The sequence below is a fragment of the Citrus sinensis genome, chromosome 2, assembly GCF_022201045.2.
Source record: "Citrus sinensis cultivar Valencia sweet orange chromosome 2, DVS_A1.0, whole genome shotgun sequence".
Lineage (NCBI taxonomy): Eukaryota > Viridiplantae > Streptophyta > Magnoliopsida > Sapindales > Rutaceae > Citrus > Citrus sinensis.
The window spans coordinates 27,432,883-27,451,125 of record NC_068557.1 but is presented as its reverse complement, the minus strand read 5'-3'; the positions used below and the strand labels follow the sequence as shown (position 1 = coordinate 27,451,125).

The following is an 18,243-nucleotide window of genomic DNA, read 5'->3' as shown; positions in this document are numbered from 1 at the left end:
TGAATAAAAATAAACAATTCTTGGATAACTTGTTCATTTAAGAAGGATGGATTGTATGAAATTAACGGATATATTCTTTCAAATTCAACAGATTTCTGCTGTCTTTGTTGTTTTGTGCTCAAGCAACCACCATGATCAATAATTAAACATGAATTATACAAATTAATAAGAGGGTTTTTATACTGATTATAGAATTAATGAATGTGTTTTGTAAAAGGTGGTCATCTACGAGAGCTGCAGCCAAGAAAAACAGAAATAACAGTCCTCAAGCGTATAATTTTGTAAGCCCCTTGTTGAATGTTTTGTGTGTTACACAGCTCATTTCACGTCCTTTCTCGATCACCTATTACTTGATAGTGCTTAAATAGTCTATGCCATGGTTGCAGAAGCAGTTAAAGAAGATGAAAGTACCATTAAAGAAGGCATGTGACTGAATTCTACAAAAAGAAGTATTGACTACACAACCAACTAGAATATCAAATTATTCATCTTCTCACAAGAAAGGGTTTTAAGTTTTCCCAACCACCAAACACTCAGATAGGAAAATTAGTGGTTGGTTAGACCACCCAAAGAAAACTACTTGTATCTCACTTTTCTTATTAGACTCTACCATTGGTTTTTGGTCATCTAATTACCTCTTAAACTCTATATATAATTATCCATTTCATTGATCTTCAAAGAATCATAGAATTTCCTTCATTTACCACCACCTTCCCTTTGTTTCTCCCTTACTTTCAATCATTTATGGCTCCAGAAAATAACGCAAAGCCAGAGCCAGGGCTCAAAATGGTGCCTGTAACAAAGCCTAAAGGTTGGGTCGTGTTGGTTTTGAGGCTGCTTGCACTTGCTGCCACTGCTTCAGCCACAATTGTGATGGGACTCAACAAAGAAACCAAAACCTTTGTGGTTGCTACTGTTGGTACTACTCCTATTAAGGCTACTTTCAGTGCCAAGTTTCAACACACCCCTGCATTCGTGTAAGTTTTCCTCATTTCATCTCAATCCCCTTGTCATGACCATCAGTTCATCACACTGTGTTATCGGTACAAGAATCTCGATAATAATCACCAAAACGACGACTTTTGGTAACATAAAAACATCACACTTGTACGATGTTAAATTAAAATTAATTTTAAGCATAATGAGTTTTTAATGTTACAAGCATCATGTTGGAGAGGCTTTATTTTGACAAATTTTACCAATCTTGGCATCTCCCAATAGACACTCGTAAAAGTACATAAATTTGGGAATCTAATTCAAGTGTTCAATTATGATGCAGGTTCTTTGTGATAGCTAATGGACTGGTCAGCTTTCATAACGTGGTGATGATAGCAGTGAATTTGTTTGGAAAGAAGCTTGATTATAAAGGACTTCGCCTCGCCATGATTGCCATTTTCGACCTGGTATATTGATATTCAAATTTCCAAGGCTATTTGATTTTGAATTCTAAAAATAATTCCTTACTTATCACACTTGTAATGTTATAAATTTTACCTACACCGTATCATCTACGCCTTATCAATTGAGAAGAATAGTACTGCTCGTTCTATGATAACGTAACAAATAAGAATTGTTTGGTGTGAGCTTGCAGCTGAACACAGTCCTGGTATCAGCTGGTGTAAACGGAGCGGTTTATATGGCAGAGCTGGGGAAGTACGGCAACTCTCATGCAAGATGGAACAAGATTTGTGACAGATTTAAAACCTTTTGCGACCACGGTGGTGGAGCCATCATCGCTTCCTTCATTGGGCTGGCCCTCATGATCGTCATTTCTATCATCTCCATTGTCAAACTTGCCAAGTCTAAATCCAACACACCCCTTTTAGGGGAACCCTAGTGTGTCTCCACTTCTTGTGATCAATATTCAATTCATGCTTCTTTTGAGTTTCCCCTTTTTCCTCTTGCTTTCTAATAACATGTGTTGAGAGTGTTGCGTAATTGCCCCCAAAGGGAATACTTAGCGTGGTTGGATGATTTTTTATGTGCAAAATAGTCCATTTTCTTTTTCTTCTTCTCTATTTTTCGTTTTATGATTTTTATTCTCAATTCCTTATTTAGGAATATCGCTGACGTGTTTAACGAATGGTATAAAAATTGACGAACAAAATTAAGGAAGATGATACGCATACACGTATGAGAGTATGAAAATTAAAAAGATCTCCCTCAATATGAAACTGGGATCCAGCTACCTTAGAAAAGAAGGGAAGCTATTTTAAGACGTGACATCACGTGTCTTCTCACGCGTTGTCTTGCACTCCACAGCAAGCCCGGATTGATTCTGAATGATGGCAAAGACTGTAATAACCTGGAAATTCTAGGACAATCATAGAACGAGATCATATGAGTTTCGTTTGTACGGTGCCTGGTTGTTTTCTATATCTCTCTAGTCGGTTACTTTCCGTTAATAATAACTTCATATTATGTTCGTGAGACTGTGTGGACCGCTTCCTGTCCTGTTGACTTTTTTTTTAATAATTAATTATTTTCCTACTTTTTTAAACTAGATATAGAATACACTTGATATATTTTAAATTAAAATTCAATTCGATACTGATACATTACAATCTAGAATTTTATCCTTACTCTCGCAAGTACATTTCTTTACTTATATTTTTCATATTTAATTAAAATAGTCTCCTAAAAATCCCAAATACTTATTCTATAAGAATTAAAAAGAAATAGTTTGTTTGCATTGAAATGTGTGTTATTATGTTTTATTTAAACCCAAAACCTTTAATTGAAAGTGGCTTGTGACCAGCGGTTGCTAATGATTACAGGTAAAAATATCAGTGAAATCTTTCGAAATTCATCTCTTCCTGTTTGGGGGCTATTATAAATTTATTAATTAAATAATAACATCATATTTATAAAATTGAGATATAAAAATTAAACAATAATTCACTTTTATTTCTAAATTGAAGAAAGAGATTGGAGTTTGGTGAGATTTATTGTAAATATTTAACCCTATCACATGAAGCTGATTGAAGATGCCCGGATTTTTTTTTATTAATTTTAAATATCAGCAAATTTGTAATAGTAATAAATTAAAAAACAATTCATTAGTAGAATCATCAATGGTGGCATAGACCGTAAATAAGCGAAGAAATGTAAAGGCCGGATGCAAACCGCCTCAGTTTTGTTACTTCTGTTCTGTACTTGAAACACAACAGCGGCAGAACCCAGAATCTGATACACGTGTCCTTTTTTAATTTAGTTAGTTGGTTTCTGTTAAATTCTATGTGCGTTTCGGCGGGTTCTTGTTGACCCTATCTCTATCCCTTAACTCTTTTTCATATTTTTATTTCCGTTTTCTTTTTTTTTTTAAGTTTAAAATAAAATTTCATTTCTCTCTCTCTCTCTAGCAGATCCAACTGACTTCTTTAACGAGGAAGCCTGGTTTCACGCTTTTTTTATAATTATTATAATTTTCTTATTTATTTTATGATTATTAATTACCAATTATCTTATCAAAACACCATTAAAAAGATAATTAATTATCTAAACTACACGTCTTTCAACATAAAATCTTACCCGTTCATGTCTCTCTCACCTCCTCCTTCCTTCCTTCTATTCACCCCCCCTTTTTTTTCTTTAGGTATTTTCATTTTTAATTTATTATTCAGTCAATTTGTTAGACTAATTTAGGGTTTACTAGGTCAAATCCAACTCTGATTTCCAAATAAAAATTTAAGATTTGAAAGAATATTTTGCTCAGGGCAAATACTTTCACAATCAAATTGAGTCTTATTAATAAAATTAATTAATTTATCCCTAACTGGATTTTTATAATAAAAAGGTTGATAAAATAAATTGTTTTCGGAGTTTCCTGGAATTTAAGGGGCTCAATTTGCTTGCTTGACAAAAAAGTTTCTGGGAATTGGGTAGGTATTTTGATCAATTAGGTTTTTGGGAATATAAATTAAATTTTTTTAAATTTGGTTTCTTAAAATCTTGTTTTTAGCCATCAATGGAACAGTCCAAATTGGCCGCAGAATCTCATATTAAAGAGGTTAGTTCTTTAAATCATCTTTTCCAATTAAATTAATTTCATGCATTTTTTCTTATGTAGTTATGCAATCAGCTATCTGTGTTAGTTTCACGTGTTTAGGTATATCGTATGCTTAGCTTTTGCTAATGTTTGTTAATTTCATGTTATGAAATGCAGATCTGTTTTTTTTTTTTTTTTTAATATTGTATTATAGAAAGTTACAAGCTTTCCAGATTAATGATGTGCATTAAGGTATCTGGGTTACTATATTTGATCACAACTCATTCACATTCATTTTTACAACAACTTATTCAAATCTCATGTTTTTACTCTTCTGATCATGGTGTCTGTTTGGGCATACCATGTTTATGATCTGCTATTTCTTTGCAGCAAGAGAATTATTTATATCTTTTTGATTCGGGACAATGATTTGAACTAGGATGTAGATGGATCAAATAAATTTAGTGGGTAGGCTCTCAAATTTGTTGGTTGATTGGGTATTAGGTTTATTGAGTATTGCCGGTGTTTTAAAACTGTCCGTGGAACATTTCATGTCGAATGCTCTGGGCGCGTGAATATCCTGTTAGTTAATATATGCGGTACTAACATTTCTTGCCGAATGCATTCTTATATTAGCTATTGTTCAACCTCCATTAACTTGTTTAGGATGCCCATCTTTAACTAATTTATTTGGATTTATACATTGTCTTGCCATGCCTGAATGTCGATATTGTAGTTCTATTTCTTATTGATTATGTGCAATCATTTTGAAGCTTGCAATCATATTTTCCATTAATACAGACTAGAGCATGCTGTGTTCTCGAATTAGATTGGGATAATAAATCAAAAGTCCAACCATGTAGATTTCTTTAAAAAAGTTGTTTTGCAGGATCATCCTTTAAAGCACACTTCAAAAAATGATAAGACCACCAGTTACTCAGGCAGTCCTCAAAGAGGAAAGCTACATAAAAGTTATAATGATTTCCAATGTTAAGTTAGGGCATCTTATGGAGGCTATTGATGGGCTAGTACAGTGCTTTGGTTATGTCCTAGTTGTGGTACCAATTTTGATAAGCTCTATTTTTGTTGCAGCGCATTACAGATTTGGGACATCTTTGGATTTCCTAATCTTTTAACTCTGTCAACTGTTTATTGCATTGTATTTTAACACATAATCCCCTTATGACATAGCGTCTGTAGTCATTGAAAGCGCTTATTTCAAGAAATTGAGATGTAGTTGGAGCATGTTAGGCTCATCTGACTGCATAAAAACATTACCTGTACATTTAGAATGCAATTTGATACAGAACGGACTTGAAATATTTTAAATTCTCCCCTGCTTTCTTCTGCTAATCCATGATGCTTATATAATGGAGACTACTGTTGGTTTTTTCAGATTTCCGCTAGATGGGATCCAGCTGAAGCATGCAGACCTATAATTGATGAAGCTCCTGTCTTTTATCCAACTGTGGAGGTATTCTGTTGCAAAAGAACAGAGATCATATTTTGGAAATATTTCATAGCAATATCATTTTCACTATTAAATATTATGTGATTTTTCATTCGTCAGGAGTTTGAAGATACCCTTGGATACATAGCAAAGATACGCTCAAAAGCAGAATCGTTTGGGATATGTCGGATTGTTCCCCCATCTTCCTGGACTCCACCATGCCCTCTTAAAGCTAAAAATATATGGGAAAATGCCAAGTTTTCTACTCGAATCCAGCAAATTGACTTGCTGCAAAATAGGGAGCCCATGAGAAAGAAAATCAGAAGCCGAAAGCGGAAACGGAGGAGGCAGTCTAGAATGGGATCCACCAGGAGAAATGCTAATTCTAGTTCTGAAGCTAATGCTGCTGAGACTGATGAGAAGTTTGGATTTCAATCAGGACCAGACTTAACACTTGAGGGTTTTCAGAAATATGCTCAAAATTTTAAGGAATGTTACTTTGGGATGAACGATTCTAAGGAGGATGTAAAATCTGATGGGTTTGAACATAAAAGATTGGAACCCTCTGTGGTGGATATCGAAGGTGAATACTGGAGGATAATTGAGCGACCAACAGATGAAGTTGAGGTATGAACTATGGTTCTCTAACTGTTTTTTCTTTCCTTTTTTTTTTTTTTTTTCTTTTTTCCGGTGGGCAAATTTGTTTTTCCATGTTGCAGGTATACTATGGGGCTGATCTGGAAACAGGAGCATTTGCAAGTGGATTTCCCAAGGCATCATCCTTGGGTACTGAAAGTGATTTGGATCAGTATGCAATGTCAGGCTGGAACCTTAATAACTTACCGCGCTTGCCAGGTTCTGTTTTAGCCTTTGAAGGAAGCGATATCTCAGGAGTTTTGGTGCCATGGCTCTATGTGGGAATGTGTTTCTCATCATTTTGTTGGGTAAGTAACTGGAATACTGCTTTCAAAGTTTTATCGATAATTGGTATAAAATGTTAGTCATATGTGCCACTAAGATCCTTGTCTCTGTATGCCTAATCAGAAGGTACAATATTCTCTGTCTTTGCCGTTGTCCCTTAGAAGCTCTAGATAGGAACCACCATAAGTTATTATAATTTGAATTTTGACCTAAAATGGGTTGCAAAATTTTAACTTTTCTATTTGTTTTAATCCAACACAGTTTAAGAATTGGAGTTAATTAAAGTCTAAAAGGTAATATTTATTATTACCAACTCAGAAACTCTCTAAACCAATGAATTAGAACAGTTAGATGGTTGGGAATTTGTAAGTTTTTCGTTCTAATGTATTATCTTTAAACTAGTCATGTTAAACATTTTATGATGCCATGTCATATTCTGGGTGTGTTGAATAGTTTCAAGAAATACCGATGTCGATTGATCTGGAATACGTTATGATCATAACATTTGAAGTCAAATAGTTATTTATTTTTTAATTGCAAGAACAATTAATTAACTACATGTTTTCACTTTCTTTTTCCCGTGATGATTTGGAACAGCATGTTGAGGACCACCACTTATATTCGCTGAACTATCTGCACTGGGGTGATCCAAAAATATGGTATGGAGTTCCTGGAAGCCACGCTTCTACTTTGGAGAAAGCAATGCGGAAGCATCTACCAGATTTGTTCGAGGAACAACCTGATTTATTGCATGAACTTGTAAGTGTTTCTTTCTTCTTTCTTTTTATTCTTAATTTTTTTTTAAATTGAAAAAATTAATGCTTCTTTGATTGTGCTAGACAACGCTTGTAAAAATGCTTTCTTAATTACATACCCGTCCTTTAAATAATTATTTACATAGTGCGTGATACTTATTCTGTATGTTTGTATTTGTATTTCTGCAATTTCTTAAGAAATTGAAAAAAGCTTGAAGGCCTCAGCATAGATTTAAAGTGAATGAATATTGTTCAACACTTTGCAAAAAGGGACTTCAAAATTTGAAGAGGCTGTTCATCTTGCCAAAGCTGGTTCATTATCTAAAAGTTAAGGAATAAATAACCGGTTCCATAGATCATTTCTATTAGATTCCAAGGCTATTTCTCTATTCATTTTAGCTTTTCTCTTGTTGTTTTCCCCAGCTGTCTTTTACTAGTTGATTGTTCTGAATTCATGTTACATTGTTCAGCTTTTGCCACCCTCTTGGACATTTCCTTCAGATTTCACTGAGGCATTAGAAATTCTGGCCTTTCTATTTTGGCCTCAGTCATTTTTTTCGTCTATGATCATATTTGAGGTGTAAAGTTTATAATGTTTCTCGTGGAACAGGTCACTCAACTATCGCCTTCAGTTCTTAAGGCAGAGGGCGTACCAGTATATCATGTTGTTCAGCATTCTGGGGAGTTCGTTCTAACCTTTCCAAGGGCATACCACTCTGGATTCAATTGTGGATTTAATTGTGCAGAGGCAGTGAATGTGGCCCCTGTTGATTGGCTAGCACATGGTCAACAAGCAGTGGAGCTCTACAGTGAGCAGCATCGGAAGACATCTCTTTCCCATGACAAGCTGCTGTTTGGATCAGTCCAGGCAGCTATTAAAGCCCTTTGGGAACTATCCGTGCTTCAGAAGAAAACTCCAGGAAATCGGAAGTGGAAAGATGCATGTGGGAAGGATGGAGTGCTTACCAAGGCAATTAAGGTTAACCTCTCTCTCTCACAACACTTGCACACAGACACAGTAATATTGTGAAAGCAAGAGATTGACTTTTTTTTTCCCCCTCTTTGTCAAAATGCTTTCAGACAAGGGTACAGATGAAGAAGGAAGGACTACAGAAGCTCCCATCTTATTTTAAATTGCAAAAGATGGAAATAGATTTTGATTTGAAAACTGAGAGAGAATGCTTCTCATGCTTCTATGATTTACACCTGTCTGCTGCTGGCTGCAAGTGCTCCCCTGATCGATTTGCATGCCTTAAACATGCAAATATTTTTTGTTCATGTGAAATAGACCATAGATTTGTCATTCTCCGTTACAGCACGGATGAATTGAACACACTAGTTGAAGCTTTGGAGGGAGGATTAGATGCTTTAAAAGAATTGGCATCCAAAAACTTCAAATGGGCTGATTGCAGTGACACTGATGGTGGTCTAGTTAAGATGGATATGGAGAGTGAAGTATTCCCAATGGACTGTTGTGAACAGAAGGAAAGTTCATCTTCTTCCCCAAGAGTAGAAAATATCGTGGAGGGCAATGGCCCTTGCTGTTCACGTAGCCATGTCTCTTCAGAAGTAGTCCAGTCAGAGCCCCAGCGTGGAACATCTGGTTTAAGTGCATCTCATGTAAGTGTAAATAGCCATAATGAAGGTAATGATGAAACCCAAGTCATGAACAAAAAGGCTAAGGTGAAACATGAGGTTTGTATTGATTTAAATATGGATGTTATACCTGATGGTAATGAAAGCAAGTTGCTGCTATCTGATAGCCATGGTAAAGAAGCTATTGAAAATCTGAAGGCTCATTTGTCTGCGTGCTATCAAGAGAAAGTCCTCTGCTCAGGCACAGTGAAAGAACAGGACACAATGCAAGTACGTAGTGGTTGTAATTCATCCAATTCTCATAAAGATCCAAACAAAGATCAACCTTCATGTTCAAGGGTTATTGAGGGTACTTGTTCATTTGACGTTAAAAAATTGTTTGGGGTTGATCTTTCGTTGCCACATCAACAGTCAAAACTTCCACTAGTTGACTTTTTAAAGACTGATACCATCAATGGTTCAAACGTGAGGACGAGTGTGACTGACCAGAGATTTCAAAAGAAGTTGGAAACTTGTGTTGAACCAATAAATTTTGGATGCGTCATGTGCGGAAAGTTGTGGTGCAGTAAGCAGGCCATATTTCCAAAAGGTATGCTGCAGTGGGTATTTCCTTTTAATTTGTTTATAATTCTTTTAGCTTCATGCCATTGTAGTCACAGCTTAGTGAATGATATTTTCTGCAATTTTTGTTCATCCTGCAGGATTTAGAAGTCGGGTTAACTTCTATAGTGTACTTAATCCAGAAAAGGTCTGCAACTATATTTCGGAAGTCCTGGATGCAGGACTCCTTGGTCCTCTTTTTAAGGTGGAGTTTCTCTACTTAAATTGTCCTTAATGTACTAGAAATTAAATTGGGACCTGATATTTCATTGTTTGAAATGCACTATGCTTAATTGTTCTAGAAATCGCGGCTTAGGAAATTTGTTTCAGGTCCTATTCATTTCCCCATTCAATATTTATTTAAAAAGATCTTTGTTTATTGAGGTAAATGTTAGCAAAATTGGTTAATTTCACATTACTACATTTATAGCTTTTATCATGTTTAAACATTGTTTGCTCTATTTTGAGTATTCAAAACAAGCGCTCTTATTCATGCATAGGGATTTAAAACCACCTGCAAAACATGCTTCCACTGATCTATTTAATCATCTTTCATGATTACAGACAAGCTAAGCACCCTATCATTATTGAGTTTTCCAGCTTATTTCTTGTCTCGTCTCTAATATAGCAGAATCAATTTCAGGTTACATTAGAAGAATGCCCTAGTGAAACATTTGTGAATGTCTCCGCACAAAAGTGCTGGGAAATGGTGCTGCAAAGACTGAACCAAGAAATTGAAAGACAGGGTGGTTTACACGAAAGAGGACTGCCCCACCCCCAGTCTTTGCAAAGCATTGATGGCCTGGAAATGTTTGGGTTTCTATCGTCGCCCATTATTCAGGTAAAGCTTCTCCTGGTCCAAGTTGCATTATTTGATTATTCCTATAAATGAATATATTGATTCTCTTTCTATGTTTTCCCATGCATTTGCTAACATTTTTGTTCTGAATCCATTACTTGCAGGCTATTGAGGCTCTTGATCCAAATCATCTATGCATGGAATATTGGAATCACAAGCTTTTGACTTTTGGCAAAACTACTGAAGTAAATAAAAACTCATCATCTGGATTGAGTTGCTCTGAAGCGGAAACCAAATCAAAAATATTTGGTGTTGCCCTGATGGATGAAGGCCAGAATAGTCCATCTGGCCAGAATTCTGTCGAAGAAGAGGCACAGCTAGTGTTACGGGGACTTTTCCAGAAGGCAAGTCCCAAAGAGTTGAAAGTAATGCAAAGAATCCTCTACAGCGAGGGACGGAGTGACGAATGGAGAGTGGCTTTGGCAACATTGATCGAGGAGATCCAGAAATCATGTAGATAAAATAAGAAGAGAAGTAGGTCCAATGATTCTTTCTCACTCAAGTCATTCATTAGGCCAATTCTTTTAGAAATCCGTAGAAGTGAAAGACGGCTGAAGGTCGCAAATTTTGCTCAAATAATTTTAGTTTGCCACTCATGAGGCAAATAGATTAACCGACTGCAAACATAGGGCTACATTGTAACTAACTTTTGATGAAATATAATTCGATTTTAGTATTTTTCGAGGAAGTTATTATTGGCCCTTCAGTTCTTTGCTGGCTTCATTTCTAGACAGACGCTAATGTCATTCAGCTTCCCAGAAGCGGCGCGATGTGTGAAAAGAAAATTCAATAACTGATGTTGCTTTATAAACACGGGAGGAAACCAGAGGTTTACACACCCAATGGTCTAATTAGAAACCCTTGAAATTAAAAATAAGAAATAAAATATCAATGAATCGTTCATTTTCCATTCTTTCGCCATCCGCAAACAAGAGCAGTAGTTGGGTTTACAAACAAATGAGAAAGAATCTAATTATTTTCCGAGAATCCAAACAGACCCGATCAAATACAAAGCTACTACGAGAACATAACACACGAAATCTTATCAAGAAAGGAAACAATCACGTAGCCAATAAAAGGCATGAGAGAATTCTTGATCGCCATTATTCAATCTTTCAGCGAAAACCAGAGACCTGCTCATATCACCCAAAAAACACCAAAAACCACCAAGAAAATTACTGAAATCACCCCGCACAAAGATGGCACAGCATCTGATGACCATTGACCAACCCCAGCAACCTCTGCTTCCTCAACAAAGGAATCCCTCGAATGTGGTGGCGGCAGGGGTGGCGGAAACAAAGATGGAGGCGATGGAGTGCTGCCCCCATAAACTGAGTAATCAAGAATGTTTTGTATGCCATGAACAGCAATAGTGGAAGTAAGATAAAGATCAGGGTAAAACACAAGAGAATCGTCGAGGGTAAAGTTGGAAGCGGAAGTGTTGGTGACAAGAATTGATTTTTTGGGAAGCAACGTGGGGAGACGAGACAAGGGCTTGAGGAGAAGAAGGTCGGAGAAAGAGAGGCGCTGAGGGACAATGTGATACGGGAAAATGAAGGGGTCTAATGGGAGACGAAAGTCGTTCGAAGGGATGAAGAAGGTGGCCGAGAAAGGGAAGGCCACGACGGCGGAAGTGGATTCGTCGGCAGCGGTTATTATGTTTTCCCAGCTGTTGAAGTCTCCGGTGCCGACCAGGGCATCGATTATGTTGTTCAGTTGTCGATCGTCTTGTTGGGGAATTGTTGATAATGGGGGGGTATTGGTCTTGTTGTTCGGCGGCGGGAACGTGGCGGAGACGGTGGCTGTGACGAGGAATAAGAGAGGGAGGAGAAAATTTGGATGGTGTTTGGCCATGGAATCAAGAAGGAGATTCTTTAGCTTTTGGTTTTGGTTTCTTGATTTGTTTGATCGCTTTGAGAGTTGAAAGCAATTAGTAGAGAGATCGAAGAAGCTACGGCTAACTAACTTGTAACGAACTTGTACGTTTTCCCGCCTAGTGTCGAGTGTCAGTGTTATAAGTAATTATGATATTCTGTTAGGGGCATTTGGGGGTTTATGTGACAACTAATGAAAAATGACATTTATATTTAATTAAAATATTCTTCTAACAATTTAACTTAAAATTAAGTCTAGCTATTAGTTCTTTTTTATTCAGTTAATAATTAAATAGTAATTAATTGATAACATAAAAAATATTGATTTGTGAATTATAGTCGCTAATTGCTTTTGTAAAATCATTAAACATAAATTATTTTACTTAAATAATTCAATCAAGTTAATAACAAGACAGGTCATATTTGTCATCTGGGTGATTAAAACATAAACGGCATGTCATATACATTCAGTAAAGGTTCCGATATATCATCAATGTAAATATTTTATAAATGATTAGTCATACAACTTTCTCTGTGGAGTGAAAAACATGTATGTCGCTTCTCATATCAACTAAAAAGACATACAATATGTCGTGATTTATCCTTAAATTTATGAGATATTATTTAGATAATTGATAGACTTACACACGAAAGATGTAACTTTGACCCTATAGTAAAAATTGTATGACATGTCATATAATGTATGCCTTTATATGTAAACGACATATACTTAACGGTTACATTTCATTTACACAAAGAAACATTTAACAAACTTTACGTTACATAATATTTACTTAAAAACCTTGTCTAACGTAATATTCCTCCGAATCCTTGTCATTTTACTTAAAATTGTTAGTTAAAAACCTTACAACGGAAAACCTGAACAAACTTGAAGAATTTGCACATTTAACACGACAAAACTAGCAACTAAATATTAATGTTTACATCAAGGCGACAAACGCAAACAAGCTTACACCATAACATCCGCCAGTGCAATTTTCTGGTTCTATTCTGCGGTATAAACACACCAAAGCTCACTCATTTATGGAACAAACATTTTCAATTATACAAAGAGAAACTATGTGAGATCGTTTTCATCCAGTGGTTCTTCATCTTGAACGGCATTAGCTTTTTTCAGTGCACTAACATCTCCTGTTGGCAGCTTTCGTGCAAGCTTGATTATCTGCAACCATTTCATTTCAAATAAATATTCGCATAAAAATGCAGCAATGAGCAGTTTTGTTCTCATTCAGACAAAAGAAAAAGTCTCTGAAAAATTGTCCAATTTTTCTTGTTGGCGGTCATTAACTAGACATTGTAACATAAAGTTGTGAGTGCGTTGGCTTTTCCATGATAGGTTGTGAACTTCTGAGGTTCACATAACAAGAAATTAGTAGAAGGGTGTATTCTACCCAAGATTGTTCGCCAAGATCATGCAAGTGTACTTTAAGAGGGCAATCATTCCAGTAGTAACCCAGCTAAACCAGAGTATAAGTGTTAGCGAACAACAATGCTGGTTTATCTTCTCACAGCAGCATCTGAAGCTCAATGCTGTGAAATCATGGCAGCTGGAAAAGACCAAAAGGTAAGACAAATGAGGGTAAATGTGAGAACTCCCGATTCTCCATCACAAGTTCTCTACAGGTAGATGCATTTACCTGTAGTTTCTCAAGTACAAGTTAGCCATAATAACTATGATCAATCATTTAAATGCATATCCAGCTGCAGCTCCTAGGAGGAGCACCATGCAGGAGCTCGTAAACAAGGATGGACGAGTCAAATATTACCAGAAAGGGTGCCTTTTACCATATGTTAATTAGTAGCTCTAACAGGTATTCTAAAGCTACAACTCAAAACAAAATTACAGATTTGTACCTGAATCGCTTAAGAAACTTGTGAACTGTAATTCATATGTTATACCAAAAACTACATTATATTAGGCATATCAGAAGTCAGCAACAGTAACCTCTTCAATCAGATGGTTTCCTATAAATATGCTAGCTAGCTCAAGTCTAGAGATGGCAAACAGGCCCTGACGGGCCCAACTTTTCGGCCCATGGGTTGTGCCTAGGCAAGGCCCGGTAATGGGCACGGCAAGGCCACGAGCCAATTAAGGGCTCATCCCTCGGCCCATGCCAATTCTTTTAAATATTTTTTATTTCTTGTTTTGTTTTGTTTTAGAAACAAAAAATTTAAATTTGAAATTTCACTTTAAATTTCTAATTTCACATTTATTTTTTTAAAATTAGTGACATTCTCACATAGTCACATTGATAAATGTATTGAATGATTTGAGTAATATTAATAATTTAAACTTTAAACAATAAATAGAAATATTACTCAATTAAATTAAAATAAACATTATTTGAGAGATAAATAAAATAAATTTTGATTTTATGAAATGAAAAGCTACAAATTACAAATAAAAACAAATATGGCATAATTTGCATTACTATAGTTTACAGTACATCCCAACTAGGTTGGCTCACTAAGCTATCTATCATATTTGTCTAGCCTGATTTGAATCTATTAACAAGTTTAATCAAATGAGGAGAGGCAGGGTTCGCACACCTTATTTAATATATTGTGTTATTAATGAAATGTTTACTTGTGGGTTTTATTACGCTGTTAAATTAGAATTACATTTGTGTTATTAATGAAATTGAATGATATGATGTTTTTGTTTTTATTACTCTTATTAAGGTTATAGTATGTTTTTAATTCTTATTTTTTCTAATATAAAATATGTTTTAAATTAATGAATTAATTAAAAGCACGTTACAGTCTTTAAATTATTATTATTATGCTTTCTTAAGATTAAATTTGTTTAGCCAAGTGGATATGGGCAATTTAGCTTTCTGCTTGTACCAAGGTCCAAGACTCAATAAAAGCCAAAGATAATAATAATAATAATAATAATAATTTTTTAATTAAAATTGAGCCCCACATGACCCAAAAAAAAAAATTAATTTTTCTACCGTGCCTTAGCACGGCACCACCCACTAATTGCATGAATGGGCCACTCCTTAAAGGGACAGCCTGTTGGCCATCTCCACTCAAGCCCAGTATCATATCATCCCCATGGACTTAAGACAGGCTGATGCATTTCAAGCAAAATGCAGGGTACATGCAATAAGATGCTTACCACATGATCAAGATTTGAAATAGTGCTCGATTGAGCCACACGCTTAATTTCTTCAACGTCACCTTCAGTGTAGGCAGAAATAAGTTTAGTAGCACAGCGATTCTGGTCACTTCTCAAAAAAGCATCAACCCTGCGAAAATCCAAGGAAATAAGTTAACTTTCTCCATTTCTCGTATCTCCTCCCTACCTTGCAACCAACAATAAGAATAATAACAAATAAATAATTAAAAAGTTTGTCGCTCAAAACCAATAGCAGTGAACAGAAATTACTCTCCTTATATAAACATGTTTTAGCAATGCATTCAGCTAAAAAGGGCCAAGTTTAAGAAAGAAAGGTGGCAGCTGCAGCAGCAACAGCCAACCTTTGATATGGCAATATATCACTGTTAATTCTATAACAAAGAAGATTAAACCAGAAGCTAATCTCCAAGGTGGACAATAAATAAAAAAATCTCAGTACATGAATATTGCCCAAAGAAGCAGTATAAAATTTTCACTCACTGGGAACAGTCATTGTAGCATTTCTCTGCTTGCTTGAAGTCATTAGCATAAAGATACACAATAATTGCACTAAGATATGCCTGAAATTAAAAAAAAAGACATATTAGCATGAAGAAATATTGCTAAAGATATATAGTAGCTTGAGTTGGACTATTTGTTGATCAGTGAGAAAAATAAAAAGCAAAAACAATAAAATTAGAAGAGCAAGGAACAACGGAGCAACAAACATCTTCAGAATAATTTATCAGGAGCTATATTGGATCAATAATTGGAGGTGTTTTGGAACAATTTAAAAAAATGGAATAAAATGACTACTGGAATGGATGTGATTAAAAGGAACAAAGGCAAATGGTTTAAGTTACACACCTTGCACTGGCTGTTGGTAGCATTGCACTTATCAGCTGCCAAACCCCATCTCAACAGAAAAGTGGCAGCATCAGCATACCTGTGGGAAAGAATCGTAAACCAAACTTTAAACTTCTATTAGAAAAAGTTTAGGAGATTAGGATAAGACACAATGACAACAATTTAAGTTCATCTAAAAACTTGTAACACAAATAAAGAAAATGCTTCTCTACTTTTTATTATCAATTAAAATACTTCAAATAAAAAAATAAAAGAAAAATCCACAGAGTTAAATTGAGAAAACTAGAAAAAAGAATCTGGTAGATCTGATCAGATTCACTTGACAGAGATAGAGGGTACAAGATCAATGGAAAGAGGTCCAGGCCTAGGTTCAAAGCGAAAAACAACTCACTAGTCTAGAAGAAGCAAAAATAAAAAATGCATCATCTCAAATTCTTAATCATAGAAATGATTCAACATATCATATGTGCTGTATCTTAGCGTCAAGGGAAATGAAGATAACAGTAAGAAAGAAACCCTTACTTCTCAAGCTTTATATAAACATTAGTGGCGGCACGATATAGATCAAAGGCCATTTGTTCCTTGTCATCCTCTTCAAGCATTATGCATGCATCAGTATAGAGTTGAATAGCATCCTCTGGCACGGCATCTTCCAATGCACTACCAAAGGTGGAAAGAGAGAGAGAGAACTACTATTTCAGCCAGTTTGTAATACAATAATTTATTTATACTACCATAAACAAAAACATCAAGGATAATAGTACAGAATTATAATGAGAGGGTTTAATTATCTGTTTACCGAGCAGCCTTTGCTAGAGCATCTGAGGCAGGTTGTGATCTCCCACATTCATTGTACAACTCTGATGCTTTTCTATAAAAGTCAGCAACCTCCCTCCAATTATGTAGTTCCTTAGCTAAAGCAGCAGCAGACTCCATGTGCTTAGCCGCATCCCATGGTCTGATTTACTTGTAAAGGATGTAACGGAATTGATAGAATTACGTATGCATCCAAGAAAAATAATGAATAATAACAAATGCATGAGCTATATTACTCAAAAATTACGAGGATACGAGGAGAGCATCTCTTGTCCTTGCGAAGCTTTCTCAAATGCAATTTTTGCTTGCTCAATATTTTTGGCAACCCTGAAACCATTAGCTAAAGCAGAATCCCAAATCACCCAAAACAAATTATTAATTAACCATCAATAAACCCGAAAACAACAGTAAGGAACACCAAACTAAATAGAAAGATTTGCCTACCAGCTTGTTCATACAATTGAGTAGCACTTTTCCAATCAGCACTCCATCTGGTAAGACTGAGTTTTGTTCTACAAACATTGTGAAACGAAAATGTATCATAACTTCAAAGAATCTTTAAAAAAAAAAAAAATGCCTCTTCCTCGAGGACAAAATGATTTTTAAATCTTGAATATTGTTGCATTTAACTTATTATCCATTCCCAATATTAATGTTGAATGAAGTGAATATCGGGCTAGCTAGATTCATCAATGATTAGACAATGTAAATTAAGTACAGTCGAATCAATTCATAATCATCTTCACCTAAACCTATATATATATATATATATATATATATATATATAAGAACATTTGAGCATAAGCAATTGATGCTTCAATTCAAGAATGATAAGAAGACTCATTCCAATTGATCTTTCATTTATTTTTAATATGAAAGAGAAAGAAGCCTACAATTTGTCGGCTTTGACCATCAACTTGTGAGGATCGGAACTCGCCATCGCAGCTCACTTCGAACCAACAGTCCACCTGTTTCTCAGATTTCCGCGCAATTCAATCACATACACGGCACTTGACTCTGCTGGATTCGGCCAATTTTTTTTCTTTAAATTTATATTTCAAAAAGAAGATAATAGAAATTTTTTTGAAAAAGCTATTTTTATCTAAAATATTCTTTTAATTTTAAAGGATTTTTTTCTCTCTCTCTCTCTTTTGCGTTTTTCGAACGTTGAAATGTTCAATTTTATTTTAATAAATCAAACAATAATGCTATCGATAAATGAGGTCTAGTTATGGTGCAACTGTGGTACTATATTACAGCTGCACCTAGTCATTAGATTCAGTTATAATATATATGTGCAGCTAAATCTAATGACTAGATGCAGTTGCACCATAATTTTGTCAAATGACACATGAATGTCATATTTAGATCA

General features: G+C 35.3%; 4 protein-coding genes across 4 annotated transcripts; 2 read left to right on the top strand and 2 right to left on the bottom strand.

Moving 5' to 3' along the window:
- The first annotated feature begins 511 nt into the window (after positions 1–511).
- On the top strand, positions 512–2,006 carry LOC102607302 (CASP-like protein 1B2). Its single transcript, XM_006468327.4, has 3 exons — positions 512–977; positions 1,280–1,403; positions 1,592–2,006. Exons 1-3 carry the CDS (start codon positions 745–747, stop codon positions 1,835–1,837), a joined length of 603 nt encoding a protein of 200 aa, XP_006468390.2. The 5' UTR covers positions 512–744; the 3' UTR covers positions 1,838–2,006.
- Positions 2,007–3,297: 1,291 nt separating this feature from the next.
- Positions 3,298–10,857, top strand: LOC102607598 (lysine-specific demethylase JMJ14). Its single transcript, XM_006468328.4, has 10 exons — positions 3,298–4,009; positions 5,385–5,462; positions 5,559–6,065; positions 6,158–6,382; positions 6,957–7,118; positions 7,725–8,093; positions 8,195–9,299; positions 9,412–9,515; positions 9,954–10,151; positions 10,274–10,857. The coding sequence occupies exons 1-10, from the start codon at positions 3,968–3,970 to the stop codon at positions 10,628–10,630; spliced, it is 3,147 nt and encodes a 1,048-aa protein (XP_006468391.2). The 5' UTR covers positions 3,298–3,967; the 3' UTR covers positions 10,631–10,857.
- A 140-nt stretch (positions 10,858–10,997) lies between these two features.
- On the bottom strand, positions 10,998–12,242 carry LOC102630097 (FAS1 domain-containing protein SELMODRAFT_448915-like). The gene has a single exon (XM_006468406.3). The coding sequence runs from the start codon at positions 12,021–12,023 to the stop codon at positions 11,307–11,309; it is 717 nt and encodes a 238-aa protein (XP_006468469.2). The 5' UTR covers positions 12,024–12,242; the 3' UTR covers positions 10,998–11,306.
- Positions 12,243–12,806: 564 nt separating this feature from the next.
- On the bottom strand, positions 12,807–18,007 carry LOC102607895 (gamma-soluble NSF attachment protein). The gene is made up of 9 exons (XM_006468329.4): positions 17,765–18,007; positions 17,316–17,383; positions 17,127–17,211; positions 16,855–17,013; positions 16,578–16,715; positions 16,056–16,134; positions 15,690–15,769; positions 15,189–15,318; positions 12,807–13,226 (listed from the first exon to the last, which is right to left on the bottom strand). The coding sequence occupies exons 1-9, from the start codon at positions 17,809–17,811 to the stop codon at positions 13,122–13,124; spliced, it is 891 nt and encodes a 296-aa protein (XP_006468392.2). The 5' UTR covers positions 17,812–18,007; the 3' UTR covers positions 12,807–13,121.
- Between the last annotated feature and the right edge of the window lie 236 nt (positions 18,008–18,243).